The sequence below is a fragment of the Saccoglossus kowalevskii genome, chromosome 5 (genome assembly GCF_978046115.1).
Source record: "Saccoglossus kowalevskii chromosome 5, keSacKowa6.1, whole genome shotgun sequence".
NCBI classification, from domain to species: Eukaryota; Metazoa; Hemichordata; class Enteropneusta; family Harrimaniidae; genus Saccoglossus; species Saccoglossus kowalevskii.
Window position 1 is genome coordinate 807,938 of NC_140645.1, and position 20,220 is coordinate 828,157.

Sequence of the window (20,220 nt, forward strand, 5' to 3'; positions counted from 1 at the left end):
TAACCATGGAGTATTTGATGTGTGGCTACCCTATGGCTCCTGCAGGAGATAGTTTGCAATTTATTTCATGATACATGTAACAAATTGGTGGATTAAAAAATATACCTGTCAGACAGATTCAATCATCTTTTCCTTCATCTTTTTCCTAAGTTTAAACTTAGATAACTTTAAAAACAGATTCCCATTTGATATAGTGGCAGCTAAACTTGAGTTCAAAGATATAGCTTAAATACTGCCATAGCTTGCCTTTTTGCCATACAATGTTGGAAAGCTAACCTCATCAACTGCTATGTAAAGATAATTATTAGACCCATTCTGTTGAGCGGCCATCCTTATCTAATTTCAGTAATAAATATTTCATACTGGCCAAATTGTGTTACCATATACAATCAGAATTCCAAGTTTTTTTAGTCATACAGTGTTGGAAATCCAACCTCATCAAACAAGGCCACATTTAATTTAGTAGCCATAACTGCCTGGATTTCCAGGAAAAATTTTTACATACACGTCTGGATTTCCAGATTCTGTTTCTCCATATACAGTTGGAATTCCGGGGTATTTTCCCCATCATACAGTGCTGGAAATCCGACCTCATCAACAGGGGGGGGGGGGGGGGTGCAGATATAAACTGGAATGGCCCAATTATAGTATTGTATCTACCTTTACTATGGCTTGTATCGGTTTGTACTTTGTAGTTGGTCTCAACTCGGCTGTAGATTTAGTGGTGTCAGAGCTTGTTGACGATTTTGGTGTTGGGTTAGTGTTGGCTGTATGATGGCTATATGTCTCAGTTGCCTTGGTGGTTGACTTTTGCATATCTGAGTTATTTTTGTCCAAGACTTTATAATGGTTATCAACTGGTACGTTGGGTATAACACAGTCTGCGGCAGAATTTGTATTTTCGAGTTGTTCATTATTTGATTTACTGTTTGCTGGAATCTCAAGTTCAGTTGTTTGTGTAGATGCACAGACTTTTGTTGGTTTTGGTGTTATCAGTACTAATGAAGTTTTGATTTCTTTTAGAACTTCAAGGATGTTGGTCTGTGTTTCTTCTATTTTCATGATGCCTTTCTTAACTTGTGCTATTTCTTTTTTATATTGCATTGCGACTGTATTTAGTTTACCAATTGATCCCCTTACTTCAGTAAATTCTTTCTGGTAATTAGCAGTAATCTGATCTTGAAAATTTGCTATTTTGTCCATTTTGTCCTGTTGTACTTTGTCTATTTTGTTTGACAAATTCGCGTAACTTGTCTCTGTGTCTTCAATTGTCTCCAGGAAACTTGTCTCTTTTTGCTGTATGATATTTCTTGCCTTATTTAATAAAGTTGACTTGGAGTGTGATCGACCAGTAGTTGGTGTTTTTCGTGTTAGTGACTCGGGGGACTCGTCGATATTGACACAATCATAGCCATAATCTGTTTGTATTGTTGGCGACTGTACATTTGAACGATCAATCCTTACTGTTTCTGTCTCGACTTTGGGCGACTGTAAATCCACACAAGTACAATTAATATCAAGAGAACTGGTGATGGTTATAGAACCATAACTGCCTCAGCTCAAAGATTGTTATGTAATACAGGGGAATGTGAAGGGGTATGTATTGTAGTGTTACCTCTGTGTAATTTACAATATATCTGCATTAACCTTCACTGTGAAGGACAATATGGGAGTTGACTTAAATGACTGGCAGAAGCAAGGCTGGTCAAATTTTGCGAAATAGTAGTTAGAATTTGCAGATACGCAATCGACACATTGTGGGATATCGAAATATGGACGATAAACAGCAAGTGATATTTCCAGAGATGTAGTTGGAATTGAAGGAGTGGCATATTAATCCATGAAACATACTCACACATATCATCCTGTCTTATTGTGTGTGGGCAAAGCTGTCATGCACACAATCGGAAAAATATGTTATTACTGTAAATAATTATGAACATCAAAAACTGAAATTTAGAAAAACTATGAACAATTAATAAGTAAATATGTGATTTGCTGTAGTTTCCAGAAAATTATTACAAGTCCCAGAAGTGCATACGAGTCGTCAAAACATACAGTTTGGTGACAGTTCGGAATGATACCAAGAGTTAACAATTCCACAAGAACATCGCAATGTTCTTTTAACACATGAAACGGATGTGCATTGGTCGAATTTTGTATAGTTTCAATAGGCATACAAGCACCTGTATTTCTTTTACAATAACCCCCTCATTCACATTGTGCAAATACAAACAAGACATTAAACCTTCCTGATAGTAACAAGTTAGTGTTGTATAAACCCGAATGAAAAGTCCGGAATCACGGTGAATACTTTTAGCGAGTCACCCCTCTAAAAAGGTCACTACTGTGCCAATGACATTGAACTTTGCTCTTCCATAAAGCAGCAGTTTCCATCTTCAAATAATCAAAATAACCTTGATACCCTGGTCTATTGTTTCACAACGACTGTCCCAAGGGAATTTCGTCTTCTCAATTTCTCAAGATAAACGTCCCAAGGTTGTTTTGTTTACTAGAAGGACATGTCTTTTGGCAGCATTTCTTGTATTAATTTCCATTGCACAAAAAAAGTAGCAAATACTTTACTGAAGCACAGAATTTGCATGATTTTTCTCCCTGGTCATTCACGCAAACTGCAAACGAAGTCTTTTACCTCATCCATAGTTGTTGACACTTAGCAACTGCCTTGATGGATGTATTGTTACATTTTGACCCCGGATTCTGACCTTGCATTCTGGCTACATTTACTGCCCTTTCATACCAGTTCAGTTTCCTTTCATTATTACATCCAAATTTCATGATATTTAATATTTAAAACCAACCTTTATTTCACAGTCACTTTAGTTTTCACTTTTCTAAAATTATTTTATTGATCAAAAGACTTTTCACTCCCATCATGCAATCTCCCATAGTACTTCCGCAGACACAGTGGCGATCGCCAACATATCTACAAATAACCTCGCTCTCAGGAGCTGAGGAATAAGTAATAACCTTACAAGCTGGTAGGCTGGTTTGCAATCCGCTCCGCTCAAAAACAAGCAACATGTTTTTGGCTGTTTCCATGGTGTGACATAAACGTGAAGCTAACGTCGGTTTATAACTAATACGAAGTTCGCAAACACCATTCAGTCTTTAGAAGTCACTTAGTTTATTATTAGGACCACAGTCACTCTCCTAGTAGAGTGACTGTGCTAGGACGTATTCTGCTGTTACATTTATTATTTTCAACCGTTTTGCGACAGCATTTTCTAGAATGAAGCGTTTCCTGTAAATGCTGGAAAGCAAAATAATGAAATAACGAAATGGTAAATATTTACCTAAATTGCAGTGTGTTGACCTTCATAACAATATACTTCATAATGCAAAACACTAGTCATAGTGAGTCATTTAAATATATACGACTCCTAATCGAAAAATATGACCACAGTCCAGAATTTCAGATGGATATTAAGCAACCTAAGAGCATATCAGAAGCATTTACTCTCAAATATAAAAAAGAACTGCAGTCAAAAGTCAAGAATGCCAGCAAATAAAGGACTCTGTCCCACAATCTTTTGTGCGCGTTATTACGGACACGTGCAAAAAACTGTACCATGCTTGTCAAATCTGGGTCAAATATACAGTACGCTACTATCTTGCCACATATTGCTTAGCAGTGGAGTGTTTGGTGACCATTGAATTAGCCCGTGATTCATATTTTATGTTTATTAATTTATTCATCAATTTTCGTGACTGACAGTACTGCCCAAATTTTAGTCAAAAAAACGCAACTGGTGAAACGGAAGAGCATCGCCAGGCGATGGACGCAGGGCTCTTTTGCAACGACCACATAGAGGTCAAAATACGCGTTCTATTTTTACACGTTAAATTTGGCTCTTTCGTTTCGCCCCCTCCAGAATGTTCTACTTTCACAGCCTAATCGCAGGTTTTTCGAAAAACGTCGAAAAAACACAAGAATTAGTAGAAATGTTCTTGTTTTGGGCGGATTATTGATAGAGAATAATGTCGTTATTACAAAAATGCTGAAAAAAACGTGAGTTGTTGCTTTAGTTATTTTTTTATTAGCGAAAAACTGCGAACTCGGCAAATTTGGTTGCACAGCTTCCCTTTATCATATACACCCAGCGACACCGATGCCAGCTGACTGTGTACAAAACTGGTAGGAGGTATGCATTTGGGGCGAAAGTATTTAAAAATCAGTTTTCGGATGTTGCAATGGCAGTGATGGGCCAGGGTTTTTTTCCAATTAGTGATGGCACGATCTACCTGTGAAGTATGAACAAAAGCAGTGGAGCCAAAAAAATCACAGAGGAGTTAAAAGCCGTTGCTGGTGAAAAGTTACCCCAACTTTGGGGTCAAATTTCTCGGTAATGAAAACAGATATCAAAAATTCAAATAGTAACTTTGTGCCCACACTCAAGCTGAGTAGAATGAGCTATGTCTGAAGTGTTTTATCCCAAATTTGTAGGAGATACATTTGGCGCGAAGCTATCCAAAAATCAGTTTTTTGGCTGTTGCTATGGCAACGGTGGGCCAAAATTTTTTTTCAGATTTTTCCTAATAACTAGGGTGAAGGTGTGACCTACCTGCCAAGTTTGAACGAAATCGGCCAAGCCAAAAAAATCACAGAAGAAATCATACGTGAAAACACTGGAAATGTGATTATAAGTGGCAATCCTAGCGGAGCGGATCGCCAACAAAAGTGATTATAAGGGCAATCCTAGCGAAGCGGATCGCCAACAAAAGTGATTATAAGGGCAATCCTAGCGGAGCGGATCGCAAATATTCATTTTCTAATCAATCAAAGCCAGTGGCGGCAGCACAGGGGGCAGAGGGGCACAAATTTTGCACAAAATTTGCCTCTCAAAATGCAGGAAATATCGTTTCAAATGGTCTAGATTTCAACATTTTTAAGGGGGCATGCCACGGACCCCTAGTAAGGTTGGTGAGCAGATCTCGCCCCCCCCCCCCCATGGAAAATTACGAGCCGCTCCCTCAGTTAAGCACCATTGGTTTGATATTTTAGGAAAAGTGTTTGTTGAAGTAATTAACACTTGTCAACGAAACTTCAGCACTGTAAACATGTGTAAACACACTTTTTTTTTTCGTGGTAAAAATAAAAGTGAGACGGTGACCACCAAACTCGGCCAGATTTCTACTCGGCCGGTGACCGATCACGGCCAGTGACCGCACTCGGCCAGCATATATGTTAATGGTTTGTCAAAGCAAAGACTATAGTCTTTGGTCAAAGCACGGTTACTAACCGTGGTCAATGGGTGTCGATCTCAGTGATGCAACAGTGAGCGCTGTATTACAGACTGCCAGAGTCATATTACAATAAAATGTAAAGGGTGTTGATTTCAGTGATGCCTATGTGCTTTGTTAATAAAAAAAGGGTTGTCGATTTCAGTGACGCAACATCGAGCGCTGTATTACAGACTGCCAGAGTCATATCACAATAAAATATAAAAAAATGTACGGGCGTCAAAGGGTGTCGATTTCAGTGATGCTTATCGCGCTTTGTTAATAAAAAAGGGTTGTCGATTGTTAAAAAATAAAATATGGCCACAAGGGTTATCGGTTTCAGTGACGCAGTGCTTTATGGGTACAAAAACGTTGGGGTTTGTGTAACCACGGTTAGTAACCGTGGTGTAACCCTCATGGTTAATTAACACATCGTGCAAGGTGTGATTCTTTTGTTAGACGCTTGTTATTGTTTCCGTGTCACAAGCGGCAGCAACGAGCGCCGTGTTATTTATGTAAAAAATAAATACTGCACGGACGGCAAGGGTTGAATCAAGAATGGTGAGAGGCATGTAGTAATCTTCAGTGGAAATGAAATACAAGAGTTTTGACACTATGCCATGTTATTGTATATACAAACCGGTAGGCTGTTGGCGATCCACTCCACTCAAACAAGCAACATATTGCCATGACGATCCGGTCCTGGTTTGGACGATCCAAAACAGATTGGGTATAAATTATATTCGATATGCGTTCATATCTAATGTTAATATATTAAATGCACAACGAATGTATGACTATCTTACTCACAGCTTTATTTTTCGTCTTTTGCAGGGCATTTTCACGATTTAACACCCTATTTTACACAATGCAGCAGATGTTTTTTTTATTTACTCGCCACCGCCTTTGTACTAGACTGTAATGTTTATATTCCAATGAACATAAAACAGGAGGCTTTATAGTATTCAGTGCCTAGCTTACAACTAACAACTTTTATTGTACTTGAACTCTACAGTCATGTGATACATACAATCATGTGATACATACATTAATATATTATGATAATGACGATACTTAATACCAGTACTTCATTATGTAGCAATATGTCACATCTCCCCATTCAAAGTAGTTCTTGCTAATGGAAGGTATTAAATTTGAATAATATTTCAATACGTCTAACATAACTGAATGTTCACTGTCCATTCATGATTGTTTTTTAAATTGTATTACAAAACTAAAACTTCTGATGTCATTGTATCATGTTCACATAAGAGTCCGGTTTCATCATAGAAACAAACAAAACAACAAAATAATAAAATACAATAAAAAATGCGATTATGCGAATTGTACTAAAAATAATTTTTTTAAACATGCAATTAATTATTGAAGTCAGAGGTTCCAGCACTTGACTTTCCGGTGGAGAGGATCTTTACCATCCACTCATCATAAAACAATCACTAATTATGAGGTCAGAGGTCGCTAGTACTTGACCTGCCTTTGGAGTAGAAGTTCACCGACTACCCATTAACCTCATAATCATTCCTATATCTCAGTGGTAATTTCATTACTCGCCCACTTGCTGTGCGTTTCTGGTCTGGTGGTGTTGTCACGGTAACATCTTTAATTGGGGATGTTATTGATTCTGGTTCTTCTACAGACTCTTTTTCAGTTGGTTGAATTTCATCCTGGTATGATGGTATCATACTTGATTTTGGCATTTGTGCTTTTAACAGATGTTTTCTATTACGCCTGTATTGTTGACCTTCTGGTGTTGTTACTATGTAGGATCTTGGATTTTCATGCTGTCTTGTCATGATTGCTGGCTTCCAAATCTTGTCAGATCTTATTCCTACAGTGTCGTTTACTTTGATCTCAGGTAGTTGTTTGGTGTGTCTATCGTAATATTTCTTTTGCTTTTCTTGGCGCTTGACTAGTTGAGCTCTGGCGTCATGAACAATCTTTGGTTTTAGCATCTCAGGTGAAACTGGTAGTTTAGATTTCAACATTTTGCTCATTAGTAATTATGCTGGTGATGCAGTCATACCTGACACAGGTGTGTTTCGGTAGTTCAGCAATGCTAAATATGGATCTTTCCCGTCTTCCTTAGCTTTCTTCATCAGCCGTTTAATGGTTTGTATTGCTCTTTCACTCATTCCGTTTGATTGAGCATAGGTCGGACTTGATGTAGTTAGCTTAAATCCCCAGTCATTTGCAAACTTGCGGAATCGTTGACTTGCGAATGGTACATTGTCAGCGAATACTTCATCGGGTATTCCATGACGTGAAAAGATTGAAGACATTCGAGTGATCACTGCGTCTGCTGTCTTAGCTGTCAGCAAGCTTATCTCTGGAAATTTAGAGAAATAATCAGTGATTAATAAGTAATCCTTGCCATTCAGATGAAATATGTCACTTCCAATCTTTTGCCATGCTCTTTCTGGTATTGGGTGTGGTATCATTGGCTCTCTCTGATTCGCTCTTCTATGTTTGGTACATGTTCCACATCGAGATACAATGTCCTCAATGTCTGTTGACATTCCTGGCCAATATAATACAGATCTTGCTCTTGACTTGCATTTTTCAATGCCTAGATGGCTTTCATGAATGATCTCTAACATTCGCTTTCTCCATGATGTTGGTATTATCATTCTTTCTCCAACAAACATGAGACCATCTGCTTCATGTATTTCATCTCTCAGTGACCAATATGCCGTTACAGGACCACGTAAATGGTATTTGTGTAGTGGCCATCCTTCCTTCACAACTTTGTTTAATGCTTGAAGGGTTTCATCTTCTGCAGTCGCTGCTCTCAACTCATCTAACCTGTTGGGTGTGGCGGGAAAATTGTCCACTAATGAATGAATTACCACATTCATTTCTGCATCTAGCTTTTCATCATCTTTATTGTGTTTCAGGTATGCTCTCGACAGAGTGTCGGCAACATACATTTCTTTCCCAGCCACATATCTGACATTGAGTTGATATTTTTGCAGTCTCATCAACATGCGTTGTAGTCTAGGTGATGCCTTGCATAATGGTTTCTTCAGTATTGTTTCCAGTGGCTTATGATCTGATTGTACATCAATCATTTTTCCCATACACGTACTGGTTGAATCGTTCACACGAGAACACAATAGCAAGCATTTCTTTTTCTATCTGTGCATAGTTTTGCTCTGCTTGGGTTAGCGAACGTGATGCATATGCTATTGGGTGGTCATCCTGAAACAAACATGCTCCAAGTCCTCTCTGTGATGCATCTGTTTGTATTCTCACTGGTTTGTTTACATCGAAGAATTTTAACACTGGCTTGCTGGTTAGACTTTCTTTAATGCGCTGTAATGCTTTGTCTTGTTCATGTCCCCAACTCCACTGAACTTTTTCAGTAAGAAGCTCTTGTAATGGTGCTGTCATTTCAGACTTATTTGGGACGAACTGAGACAAATAGTTGACCATACCAAGTAGACGTCTGAGGTCTTCTTTACATTCAGGTCGTGGTATCTCAACTATCGCTTTAACTTTATCGTCATCCGGTTTCAGTCCATCAGCTGTGACGATATTTCCCACGTATTTAACCTCAGTAACGCGTAAAGTTATTTTCTTCTTATTTAATTTGACGTTGTTTTCTCTAGCTCTCTGCATCACTTTCCTCAGTATCTCATCTGCCTCTGTCTCATCTTTGCCTGCGATTATTATATCATCTACGATGACTTGAACACTGTGAATGTCTCCAAACACTTGTTCATTTCTTTTCTGAAATACTTCGCTGGCTGAGCATATTCCAAATGGTAGTCTTTTGAAGCGATATCGACCAAATGGTGTGTTGAATGTGCAGAGATATGAACTGTCTTCAAGTTTAACATGCCAGTACCCATCCTTCATATCCAGTATAGAAAAAACTTTCTTCCCATGCAATTTGGTTGCTATATCTTCTGGCGTTGGAATCCGAAAATGTTCCCTTTTTATCGCCTTGTTTAGATCTCTTGGATCAAGACAAACTCTCAGAGTCCCATCTGGCTTCTCCACAATTACAAGACTGTTTACCCAATCTGTTGGTTTGTCTACTTTTGCAATTACTCCACTAGCTTCCATTGTCAACAATTTCTCCTTCAGTTTATTTTGTATGCTGAAAGGGACTTTCCTTACAGGGTGAATCACTGGCTGTATATCATCATTTAACTCAATGTGATATTCTCCAGGCAGTTGACCAAGCCCAGTGAAGAGGTCGCTGAACTCTTCTATTAGTGACTCCTTAGTGAGGTATTTATTATCACCCACTGCATCAATTCGTTGGATCAAGTTTAACTTTAAACAATCTTGAAGACCCAATAGTGGTGGAGAGTCTACATCTGCTATGTAGAATTCCAACATTTCAGTTTTGTATTTAATGACACATTTTAATATGGCAGTCCCATGGGGTATCACTTTACTGTTCCCATAGACAGACAACACAGTTTTAGTTGGCTGTAAGTTTATCTTAGGTTTCAAGGTTGGCTGTATTTGTTTAAATATCTTCATTGGCAGTACATTAGCACTAGATCCAGAGTCAAGTTTTATCTTCACTTTCAACCCATAAATCATCAGTGGTGTATACCATGCCCTGTCACTATTGTTGCCTTGACAACCATGTACATCAACAGTAGTCAGTTCACCAACAAACAGCTGGCTATCCTTATCATCACTGTCATCTGAGTCCACATCAAGGGTGTGTACACGTTTCCTCTTGCAAACCCTTGCAAAGTGACTTTCTCTTTGCACAAGCCGGTAGGCTGGTTGGCGATCTGCTCCGCTCAAAAACAAGCAACATGTTTTTTGGCTGTTTCCATGGTGACATAAACGTGAAGCTGACGTCGGTTTATAACTAATACGAAGTTCGCAAACACCATTCAGTCTTTAGAAGTCACTTAGTTTAGTACTAGGACCACAGTTACTCTCTCCTAGTAGAGTGACTGTGCTAGGACGTATTCTGCTGTTACATTTATTATTTCCAACCGTTTTGCGATAGCATTTTTTAGAATGAAGCGTTTCCTGGAAATGCTGGAAAGCGAAATAATGAAATAACGAAATGGTAAATATTTACCTAAATTGCAGTGTGTTGACCTTCATAACAATATACTTCATAATGCAAAACACTAGTCACAGTGAGTAATTTAAATATACGACTCCTAATCGAAAAATATGACCACAGTCCAGAATTTCAGACGGATATTAAGCAACCTAAGAGCATATCAGAAGCATTTACTCTAAAATATAAAAAAAGAACTGCAGTCCCACAATCCTTTGTGCGCGTTATTACGGACACGCGCAAAAAACTGTACCACGCTTGTCAAATCTGGGTCAAATATACAGTACGCTACTATCTTGCCACAGATTGTTTAGTAGTGGAGTGTTCGGTGACCATTGAATTAGCCCGTGATTCATATTTTATGTGTATTAATTTATTCATCAATTTTCGTGACTGACAGTACTGCCCAAATTTTAGTCAAAAAACGCAACTGGTGAAACAGAAGAGCATCGCCAGGCGATGGACGCAGGGCTCTTTGGCAACGACCGCATAGAGGTCAAAATACGCATTCTATTTTTACGCGTTAAATTTGGCTCTTCCCTTTCGCCCCCTCCGGAATGTTCTACTTTTGCAGCCTAATAGCAGGTTTTTCGAAAAACGTCTAAAAAACACAAGAATTAGTAGAAATGTTCCTGTTTTGGGCGGATTATTGATAGACAATAATGTCTTTATTACAAAAATGCTGAAAAACCGTGAGTTGTTGCCTTAGTTATTTTTTTATTGGCGAAAAACTGCGAACTCGGCAAATTTGGTTGCACAACTTCCCTTTATCATATACACCCAGCGGCACCGATGCCAGCTGACTGTGTACAAAACTGGTAGGAGGTAATACATTTGGGGCGAAAGTATTCAAAAATCAGTTTTTGGATGTTGCAATGGCAGTGGTGGGCCAGGATTTTTTTCCAATTAGTGACGGCACGACCTACCTTTGAAGTATGAACAAAACCAGCCGAGCCGTTGCTGGTGAAAAGTTACCCCAACTTTGGGGTCAAATTTCTCGGTAATGAAAACAGATATCAAAAATTCAAATGGTAACTTTGTGCCCACACTCAAGCTGAGTAGAATGAGCTATGTTTGAAGTATTTTATCCCAAATTTGTAGGAAGAGATACATTTGGCGCGAAGCTATCCAAAAATCAGTTTTTTGGCTGTTGCTATGGCAACGGTGGGCCAAAAAAATTTTCCAGATTTTTCCTTATAACTAGGGTTAAGGTGTGACCTACCTGCCAAGTTTGAACGAAATCGGCCAAGCCAAAAAAATCACAGAAGAAATAATACGTGAACTATGGAACACTGGAAATGTACACACACAGACACACACACACACAAAACGACAAAAGTGATTATAAGGGCAATCCTAGCGGAGCGGATCGCCAATAAATGACATTCTTTACCAAAAGCTGGACATGACCGAGGCCCATGTAGGGTGCACATTTCCTACACTTAAATAATTTGTCCTTCCCTTTTCCATACGTTTCCACAGACTTTTTGGCGGGCTTTCCTTTAGACCATTTCTTATTATTATAGACTGAATGGACCTGTTTATCCCGGCCTGTCATTGCTTCAATTTGAGATTTGCTAGTTTCTGCAGCACGACACATATCAACAGCCTTTTCTAGTGTATTTGGTGCCTCTCTTAGCAATCTTTCTTTCAAATGCACATCTCTGATCCCTTGTACAATTCTATCCAAAATGTTCAGATCTTCTTGATTGCCTTTATTAAATTCGCATGATTTTGCTCTTTTTTTCAATTCAGTCACAAATTGATCAATAGTCTCGCCATCACTTTGAGAACATTCCCAAAAACTGTATCGCTCAAACAATGTGTTTTTGCGCGGATTGCAATGTTCTTTAAATTTGGCTATGTTGGCATCAAATTTGTTCTTGTCTTCTGCTGGGTCGAAATTGAAAGTATCATACAATTCAATAGCCTCTTCACCCAAACAATGCAGTAATATAGCAATTTTCGTACCTTCATCAGCACTTGCATCTGCTCCTGATGCCTTCAAGTAGATCATGAATTTCCGTTCAAATCTGCGCCAGTTTTCTGCTAAATTTCCTTCCAATGAAAGAGGATCAGGCGCCTTGAGTTGTAACATAGGTGGTGCATTTGCCATCGTGAAGAACTTGAGACTTTTCCACGTTGATTTTCCACTTCTGACCCCATGTAATGTTTATATTCCAATGAACATAAAACAGGAGGCTTTATAGTATTCAGTGCCTAGCTTACAACTAACAACTTTTATTGTACTTGAACTCTACAGTCATGTGATACATACAGTCATGTGATAAATACATTAATATATTATTTTTTTTTTTTTTATTTTTTTTTTTTATTAGACGCATAAAATCCTTAGGAAAGGATAAAAAGGGTCTTACAGAAAGAAATTAAAAAAAAAAAACACAAAAAACTACAATCTAAAAAATAAAACAAAAAATAAAAACTTTTCTAAAAAAAAAAAAAAAAAAACAAGTCAAAAACAAAAAAATACAATTTGCAGCCAATGGTGAATACAGAATATAGAATGAACACAAAATGTGGCCTAATACACTGATAGTTGTTGCTGTTTTGTTCCATAGCTGTTTTTTAAGAAGACAGCTAAGACTGGTGCTAGAGTATGGTTTGCCATAATCAAAATGAATTTATTCTGACTATTTTCTTTCTATATTATGATAATGACGATACTTAATACTTCATTATGTAGCAATATGTCACATAGACACCATGTGGTCCCGAGTGATTGACACTGTGCAGTGGACCTGTGTGGCTGGCAGGCAGATAACTAGAATATACATCTAATACAAATCTGTTTCAGTCAGGGCTCGAAAGCTCATTTGTGGTTTGTCGCGTGATGAATTGAGAACCTTGAAGGAAAGAAGAAAAGAGTGTAGCAGTTTATGTAGGCAGACAAAATAGTCTGTATTGGTCTATCAGTGAATAAACAAATAAACTGTTTCTTCTGGTTGTTGAGCAATACATTTCAGGGTCCGCATTTTTGTGGTTTGTTAGGATGTGTTTTCATGGGGAATTACGTGAATAAATTAAGAACTGAAGTCGGAATGTAACAATGTAGCAAGATGTCCCACTCTGTCGCCAAGTTAAATGCCCGACTTCTTGTACTTTATACGTCAAATTGCAAACAATGACCTTTCGATTGGCGGCAGATCATTGTTTAAAGAAAAAAATCACATGTTAACAACATGAATAGAAGCGAGTACGTAATTGATGATACCGCCTGTACTAAACTTCGACATGTCGCTTTCGAGGCATAGTTTGCAATAGAAAAGGTTACAACAAATAAATAAAATAAAACAAACTAAAATTGTCACTGGGGTTGGTGTCTTTTTTCAAAATATTTCTTTCCGGGTACCTCGCCACAGGGAGTGTTAGACCACTGTTGTTTAGCAAATCTATGAATTGTGTCTTTGGTGGCAAAGTTTTGGATTTTGGTTTTTGCCATTTCAAATAGGACATTTCTTTCGGGGGTGTTTCTTTGTGTCTCATTTTTCAAGTTATGGTCACTGAGGTAGAATTTAGTTAGATTTTCGCGCATCTCAATATGTTGCAGGGTAACAAGGTAGGTTTCTAAAGCAAAATTGTTTTTTAATTCACATTATGTTTCTTAATTTATTTTTTAAATATGGCGCAATCGTTATTCGAAATAACAGTTTTCACTGTTTTCACATTTACATGTATATTATCAATTTGTGTCATGTTTTTTTTTCAACTTTATGGTCACAAAAACATTGGGGTTCGCGTGATCGGTGCGTAAAATACTTCATAGCTACAAGCGTGGGCATACTAACTTGTAATCGATAGACATGGATGAATAAACAAACATCTCGTGCGAGGCGCGATTAATGTTAGAAGCTTTCCTTTGTTTTAATGTGACTGGTGGCATACGACAGGGGAGCTCTTCTTTAACAAGTCGGTAAAAGGTGTGACCACGTGTAGTTATCAACAGTATTTCCATTGTGATTTTTATGCCAAATATGTCCATTCTTTTATTGAAACACACAACTTATTACTGCTGGTTTATATTTTATGGGTTGCGTCGATCTCTCAAGATACGCACAAACATTAAACACAAACACTCATGATATTGCCAGGTTGTCCGTGACTTTCAACAACTAAAATAGAATTTCCCCTATGTACAACAACTTGTACATTATAAGCGCGGCGTAATTGCACTTATTTACAATAACTCAAATCTTACAAGAAAGATGTATTAACATTTATTTACCAATAACTCGTATCTTACAAGAACGATGTATTTTCATTTGTTTACCAATAACTCGTATCTTACAAGAACGATGTATTTGCATTTATTTACCAATAACTCGTATCTTACAAGAACGATGTATTTGCATTTATTCACCAATAACTCGTATCTTACAAGAACGGTGCATTTGCATTTATTTACCAATTGCAGTGTTCAAATTGGTCTGTACTTTTCCCAAATAAAACTATTTTTTTGAAAGTAACAAGTCGTGTAAAGGTGTTTTCATTCCTAGCAGAATTTGGCAAAGAATTATGCTTATGGATATCAGCCGCTAGAGGGCGCGGGATGCTTTGCCAAAATGTTTTTGTTATTCCTTGGAGGTATTTATTAAATCCATGGTTTTTTTCCCAGTGATTAACCGTTATATTCTTACTATTTTTATTTTCATTCATATATACTGCTCCCCCAGCTACAGACAATATATATGTGTGAGTGTAATCACACTGGGTGAGAAAAATGGTATAGATGATGTAATAATCTGGTAGTAACCGCGTTGTGTTTTTAAATATATAAGCAATGTATACATAGCTTGGTTCCGCGCATGAGCCTTTTCCTGTTTGCCAAGCACAATGACAAATTAAAAATTAAAGCCGCAAGCGGCGTCACCGGGGCCCAAGCTGACAAGATTCTGTTTCATAATTAATGTGGTCACATGTTAGACAATCAGGTAGCTTGAATTATCAGTAACATGAGGTCAAAATGAAGTTGGTATCATGTATTTACCTGGTTTGGTTATCGAAATATGGTTTTCAGGATATATAATGAGCCATGTTCTTAATAATGAGATTACATAATCATATATAGCCATTTCTAATGTCAGTTACATCTTTCATTCAATGTCTTCATAATGACACTTGTTACACGTCCTGCTCTGCGACAGTGTTTTAGATATGACTGCTTTGCATATTAATGAGTTCACATGACCATATATGGTTATCTGTTATTTTAATCAAATCTCTTGTTCACTGTTGTCATAACACAGGATTCATCTTCCTAACTGCAACAGTGTTTAAGATATAATGGTTATGCATATTAATGAGTTCACATGACCATATATGGTCATCTGTTATTTTAATCAAATCTCTTGTTCACTGTTGTCATAATAACACAGGATTCATCTTCCTAACTGCGACAGTGTTTTAGATATGACTGCTATGCATATTAATGAGTTCACATGACCATATATGGTTATCTGTTATTTTAATCAAATCTCTTGTTCACTGTTGTTATAATGACACAGGATTTATCTTCCTAACTGCGACAGTGTTTAAGATATAATGGTTATGCATATTAATGAGTTCACATGACCATATATGGTTATCTGTTATTTTAATCAAATCTCTTGTTAACTGTTGTCATAATAACACAGGATTCCACTTCCTAACTGCAACAGTGTTTGAGATATGACAGTTATGCATATTAATGAGCTCACATGACCATATATGGTCATTTGTTATTTTAATCGAATCTCTTGTTCAAGGTTGTCATAATAACACAGGATTCATCATCCTAACTACAACAGTGCTTGAGTTATAACAGTTATGCATATTAATGAGGTTAGAAGCCCCCACCCCATGGGTGCCCAGCCACGTGGCCTAACAGTGTGCTATTGGGGCAAAATGATGCATCTGATAACACAAATGCACATACAAAATTTGAAAGAAATCAGACTAATACAAAACATGTAGTTGCATAATTTCTATTTTCACAAAATCCAAGATGGCGGCCAAACCACGTGACTGATCAAAATAATATTATTTTTCTCGTATGCAGCTAAGGCCAGGCATGGTAAATATAAAAACATCTAGTAGATTGGTTGAATCGTCTCTGAGAAACAAATACCCAAACTTTTGGTCAATTTTGCTTAAAATCCAAAATGGCGGCCAAACCATGTGACTGATCTGAATTTTTTTTTAGGTTTCTGAAAGGGCTTGATACACAGATGCCATGAAGCAAAATTGAAAATATTCCCTCAAGTGTTGCCAGAGTAAAAAACTACTTCCTGTTTAGAAGAAATCCAAAATGGTGGCCAAACCACGTGACCAATCGTAAACATTTTTTCAAACATAAATGGGATTCATATATAGAAGCTAAATACTACATATGAGAGCATTCTGCTTGGTGGTTCTGAAGAAGAAGATTTTCAAGTGTTTTTTGCCGTTTTTAGGAAAAACAAAATGGCGGGAAAAGTCACATGACCGCTAAAGTTTTTATTGCTGATATTTATTACACATGAGTTGTACTATATACCATAAAAAAATCTAGACGCCTAGACCCTCAGAAAGTGGTCAAACAGCCACTTCCGGTTTTATTTCAATCCAATATGGCTGCCAAACTAATTGTCCAATCGATATTCTGAAAGCATGTTGCACCAGTTCACATTATGGACTATCAGTATAGAGCATTATCAGACCATTCTGTTCAGCGGTTTTCTCAAACGGCTTGACGAAAAAAGTTACGGAAGAAAGAAGAAGATGATGAAGAAGATTAAAGCCGCAAGCGGCGTCACCGGGGCCCAAGCTGACAAGATTCTGTTTCATAATTAATGTGGTCACATGTTAGACAATCAGGTAGCTTGAATTATCAGTAACATGAGGTCAAAATGAAGTTGGTACCATGTATTTACCTGGTTTGGTTATCGAAATATGGTTTTCAGGATATATAATGAGCCATGTTCTTAATAATGAGATTACATAATCATATATAGCCATTTCTAATGTCAGTTACATCTTTCATTCAATGTCTTCGTAATGACACTTGTTACACGTCCTGCTCTGCGACAGTGTTTTAGATATGACTGCTTTGCATATTAATGAGTTCACATGACCATATATGGTCATCTGTTATTTTTAATCAAATCTCTTGTTCACTGTTGTCATAATAACACAGGATTCATCTTCCTAACTGCAACAGTGCTTAAGATATAATGGTTATGCATATTAATGAGTTGACATGACCATATATGGTCATCTGTTATTTTAATCAAATCTCTTGTTCACTGTTGTCATGATAACACAGGAATCATCTTCCTAACTACAACAGTGTTTGAGATATAATGGTTATGCATATTAATGAGTTCACATGACCATATATGGTAATCTGTTATTTTAATGAAATCAATTGTTTAATGTTGTCATAATAACACAGGTTTCATCTTCCTAACTCCAACAGTGCTTGAGATATATCAGTAATGCATATTAATGAGGTTAGAAGCCCCCACCCCTTAGGCGCCCATCGACAAAACCCAGCCACGTGCCATTCGGTTGAAAAAATGCATCTCAAGAGTAGAATGCACATATACAATTTTAGCCAAATCGGACCAATACAACACATGTAATTGCACAAGATCTGTTTTCATAAAATCCAAGATGGCGGCCAAACCATGTGACTGATCAAAATAATATTATTTTTCTCATATGGAGCTAAGGCCAGGCATGGTAAATATAAAAACATCTGGTAGATTGGTTGAATCACCTCTGAGAAACAAATGCCCAAACTTTTGGGCAATTTTGCTTAAAATCCAAGATGGCGGCCAAACCACGTGACTGATCTGAAATCTTTTTTAGGTTTCTGAAAGAGATAGATATACAGATGCCATGAAGCAAAATTGAAAATAATCCCTCAAGTGTTGCCATAGTAAAAAACTACTTCCTGTTTAGAAGAAATCCAAAATGGTGGCCAAACCACGTGACCAATCGTAAAAATTTTATCAAACCTAAATGGGATTCATATATAGAAGCTAAATACTACATATGAGAGCATTCTACTTGGTGGTTCTGAAGAAGAAGATTTTTAAGTGTTTTTTGCCGTTTTTACGAAAAACAAAATGGCGGGAAAAGTCACATGACCGCTAAAGTTTTTATTGCTGATATTTATTACACATGAGTTGTACTATATACCATAAAAAAATCTAGACGCCTAGACCCTCAGAAAGTGGTCAAACAGCCACTTCCGATTTTATTTCAATCCAATATGGCTGCCAAACTAATTGACCAATCGAAATTCTGAAAGCATGTTGCACCAGTTCACATTAGGGACTATCAGTATAGAGCATTATCAGACCATTCCGTTCAGCGGTTTTCTCAAACGACTTGACGAAAAAAGTTACGGAAGAAAGAAAGAAAGAAAGAAAGAAAAAACTGAACGATAATAATAGGGGCCTCGCCCTTTGGGCTTGGGCCCCTAAAAAAACCGGACAATAAGAATAGGGGCCTCGCCCTTCGGGCTTGGGCCCCTAATAAAGAACCTTTGGTGAGTAAATCTTGCATAAATCTTGTTTAATAAAAAACTACCCACTACAAAGCCATCCGTGAATCGATCTAAAACACTACTGCCTTAGTTCATTTAAACACACCATGGGTTAGGGCCGATTGTGAATCACACTTGTAGCCTTGTCAAATGGTTTATTATCACGGTGACATGAGTCAAGACGCATGTGAATCGTACTCAAGCATAGTCCATTATTATATATACTAGTAGTTTATTTTACCATAACATAGAGTTTATCTATAATAGAAGCAACTCGTAAATCTTTACAATATTGTGTAATGGATCTGAAAAATAAAATGCATTAAGGATCACACAATAAAATGTTGCGCCATACAAAACTGCTACAAATTGAAACATAGTTTTAGTGTTTTTACATAGCAGAGCTTTTTCTTTGAAAACTTGCGTCACTGAAATCGACAACAGTCGGGGAAACAGGAGCGTTTCTTTTTTTGTGTGTTGTGTTGTTACACAGCGTAGCCAGACGGTCGCCGATGTGATGTCTGTGATTCCGATGTAATGTCTGTGGTTTTTTCTTTGAAAAGAAAATTTGCGTCACTGAAATCGACAATGTTCAGCCAATGTTTAAATCAACAACTTGAACACGTCGGAGAACCAGCAGCGTTTGTGTGTGTATGTAAACTTGCGTTGTTGAAATTGACAATAAAACAGTCACGGGAGTTAGTCAAAAACAGTCAGTGAAACGGATGCGTCACTGGGTGTGTTGTGTAGCATATACCTACCATCTGGAAATAAAATGCCGCCACGGCAACAGACGTGAAAGAAGGTGACAATTGTTGACCAATGACCAGTTTACACCTCGACATTCACAACTGGCAGAGTTGTGCATTTTTTTCTTGGCCGAGTTGAAATCTGGCCGAGTTCGATTGTATTCGGTGAGACGCTTCGGCAATTTCAAATGGTCAAAGTCGATTTTGCCGTATCTATCAGTCAACCTTCATTCTAATGGCCGATACACACAGATACACGGTACACGATCTGATTTATCGGATAAATAATCTGATGGAAAATGGGTGCTGCCACGGCGTTCTGATGCATATTATTTAAATCGCCAGGGACCGCTTTCGTGAGAGGTCGAAAACCGGAAGCGACTGTTCGCAGCACCTTCTTCGACTTGAGGACGTTTCCTGCAAACATATTTAAGGGATAACCCTGGCCGATGCCCCAGACCGTTTTGGTAATAACAACAACAGCGGCAACATATTTGTTTGCCGTATTTCGTTTTGGACGAATCTGATACTCACAGATAACGTTGGGCCTTTGAGACACAGGTTTGTGATCGAGATATCGCTGGTGTATCGAACCATCCGGCACATCCAATCAACGTATAGTGTTCAGTCACGTG

The 20,220-nt window shown here is 37.7% G+C and overlaps 1 protein-coding gene across 1 annotated transcript; it reads right to left on the reverse strand.

The window, feature by feature from the left end:
• Positions 1-642: 642 nt before the first annotated feature.
• LOC146742798 (uncharacterized) lies at positions 643-20,184 on the reverse strand. The gene is made up of 2 exons (XM_085499470.1): positions 20,120-20,184; positions 643-1,488 (listed from the first exon to the last, which is right to left on the reverse strand). The coding sequence occupies exons 1-2, from the start codon at positions 20,180-20,182 to the stop codon at positions 643-645; spliced, it is 909 nt and encodes a 302-aa protein (XP_085355596.1). The 5' UTR covers positions 20,183-20,184.
• Positions 20,185-20,220: the final 36 nt, after the last annotated feature.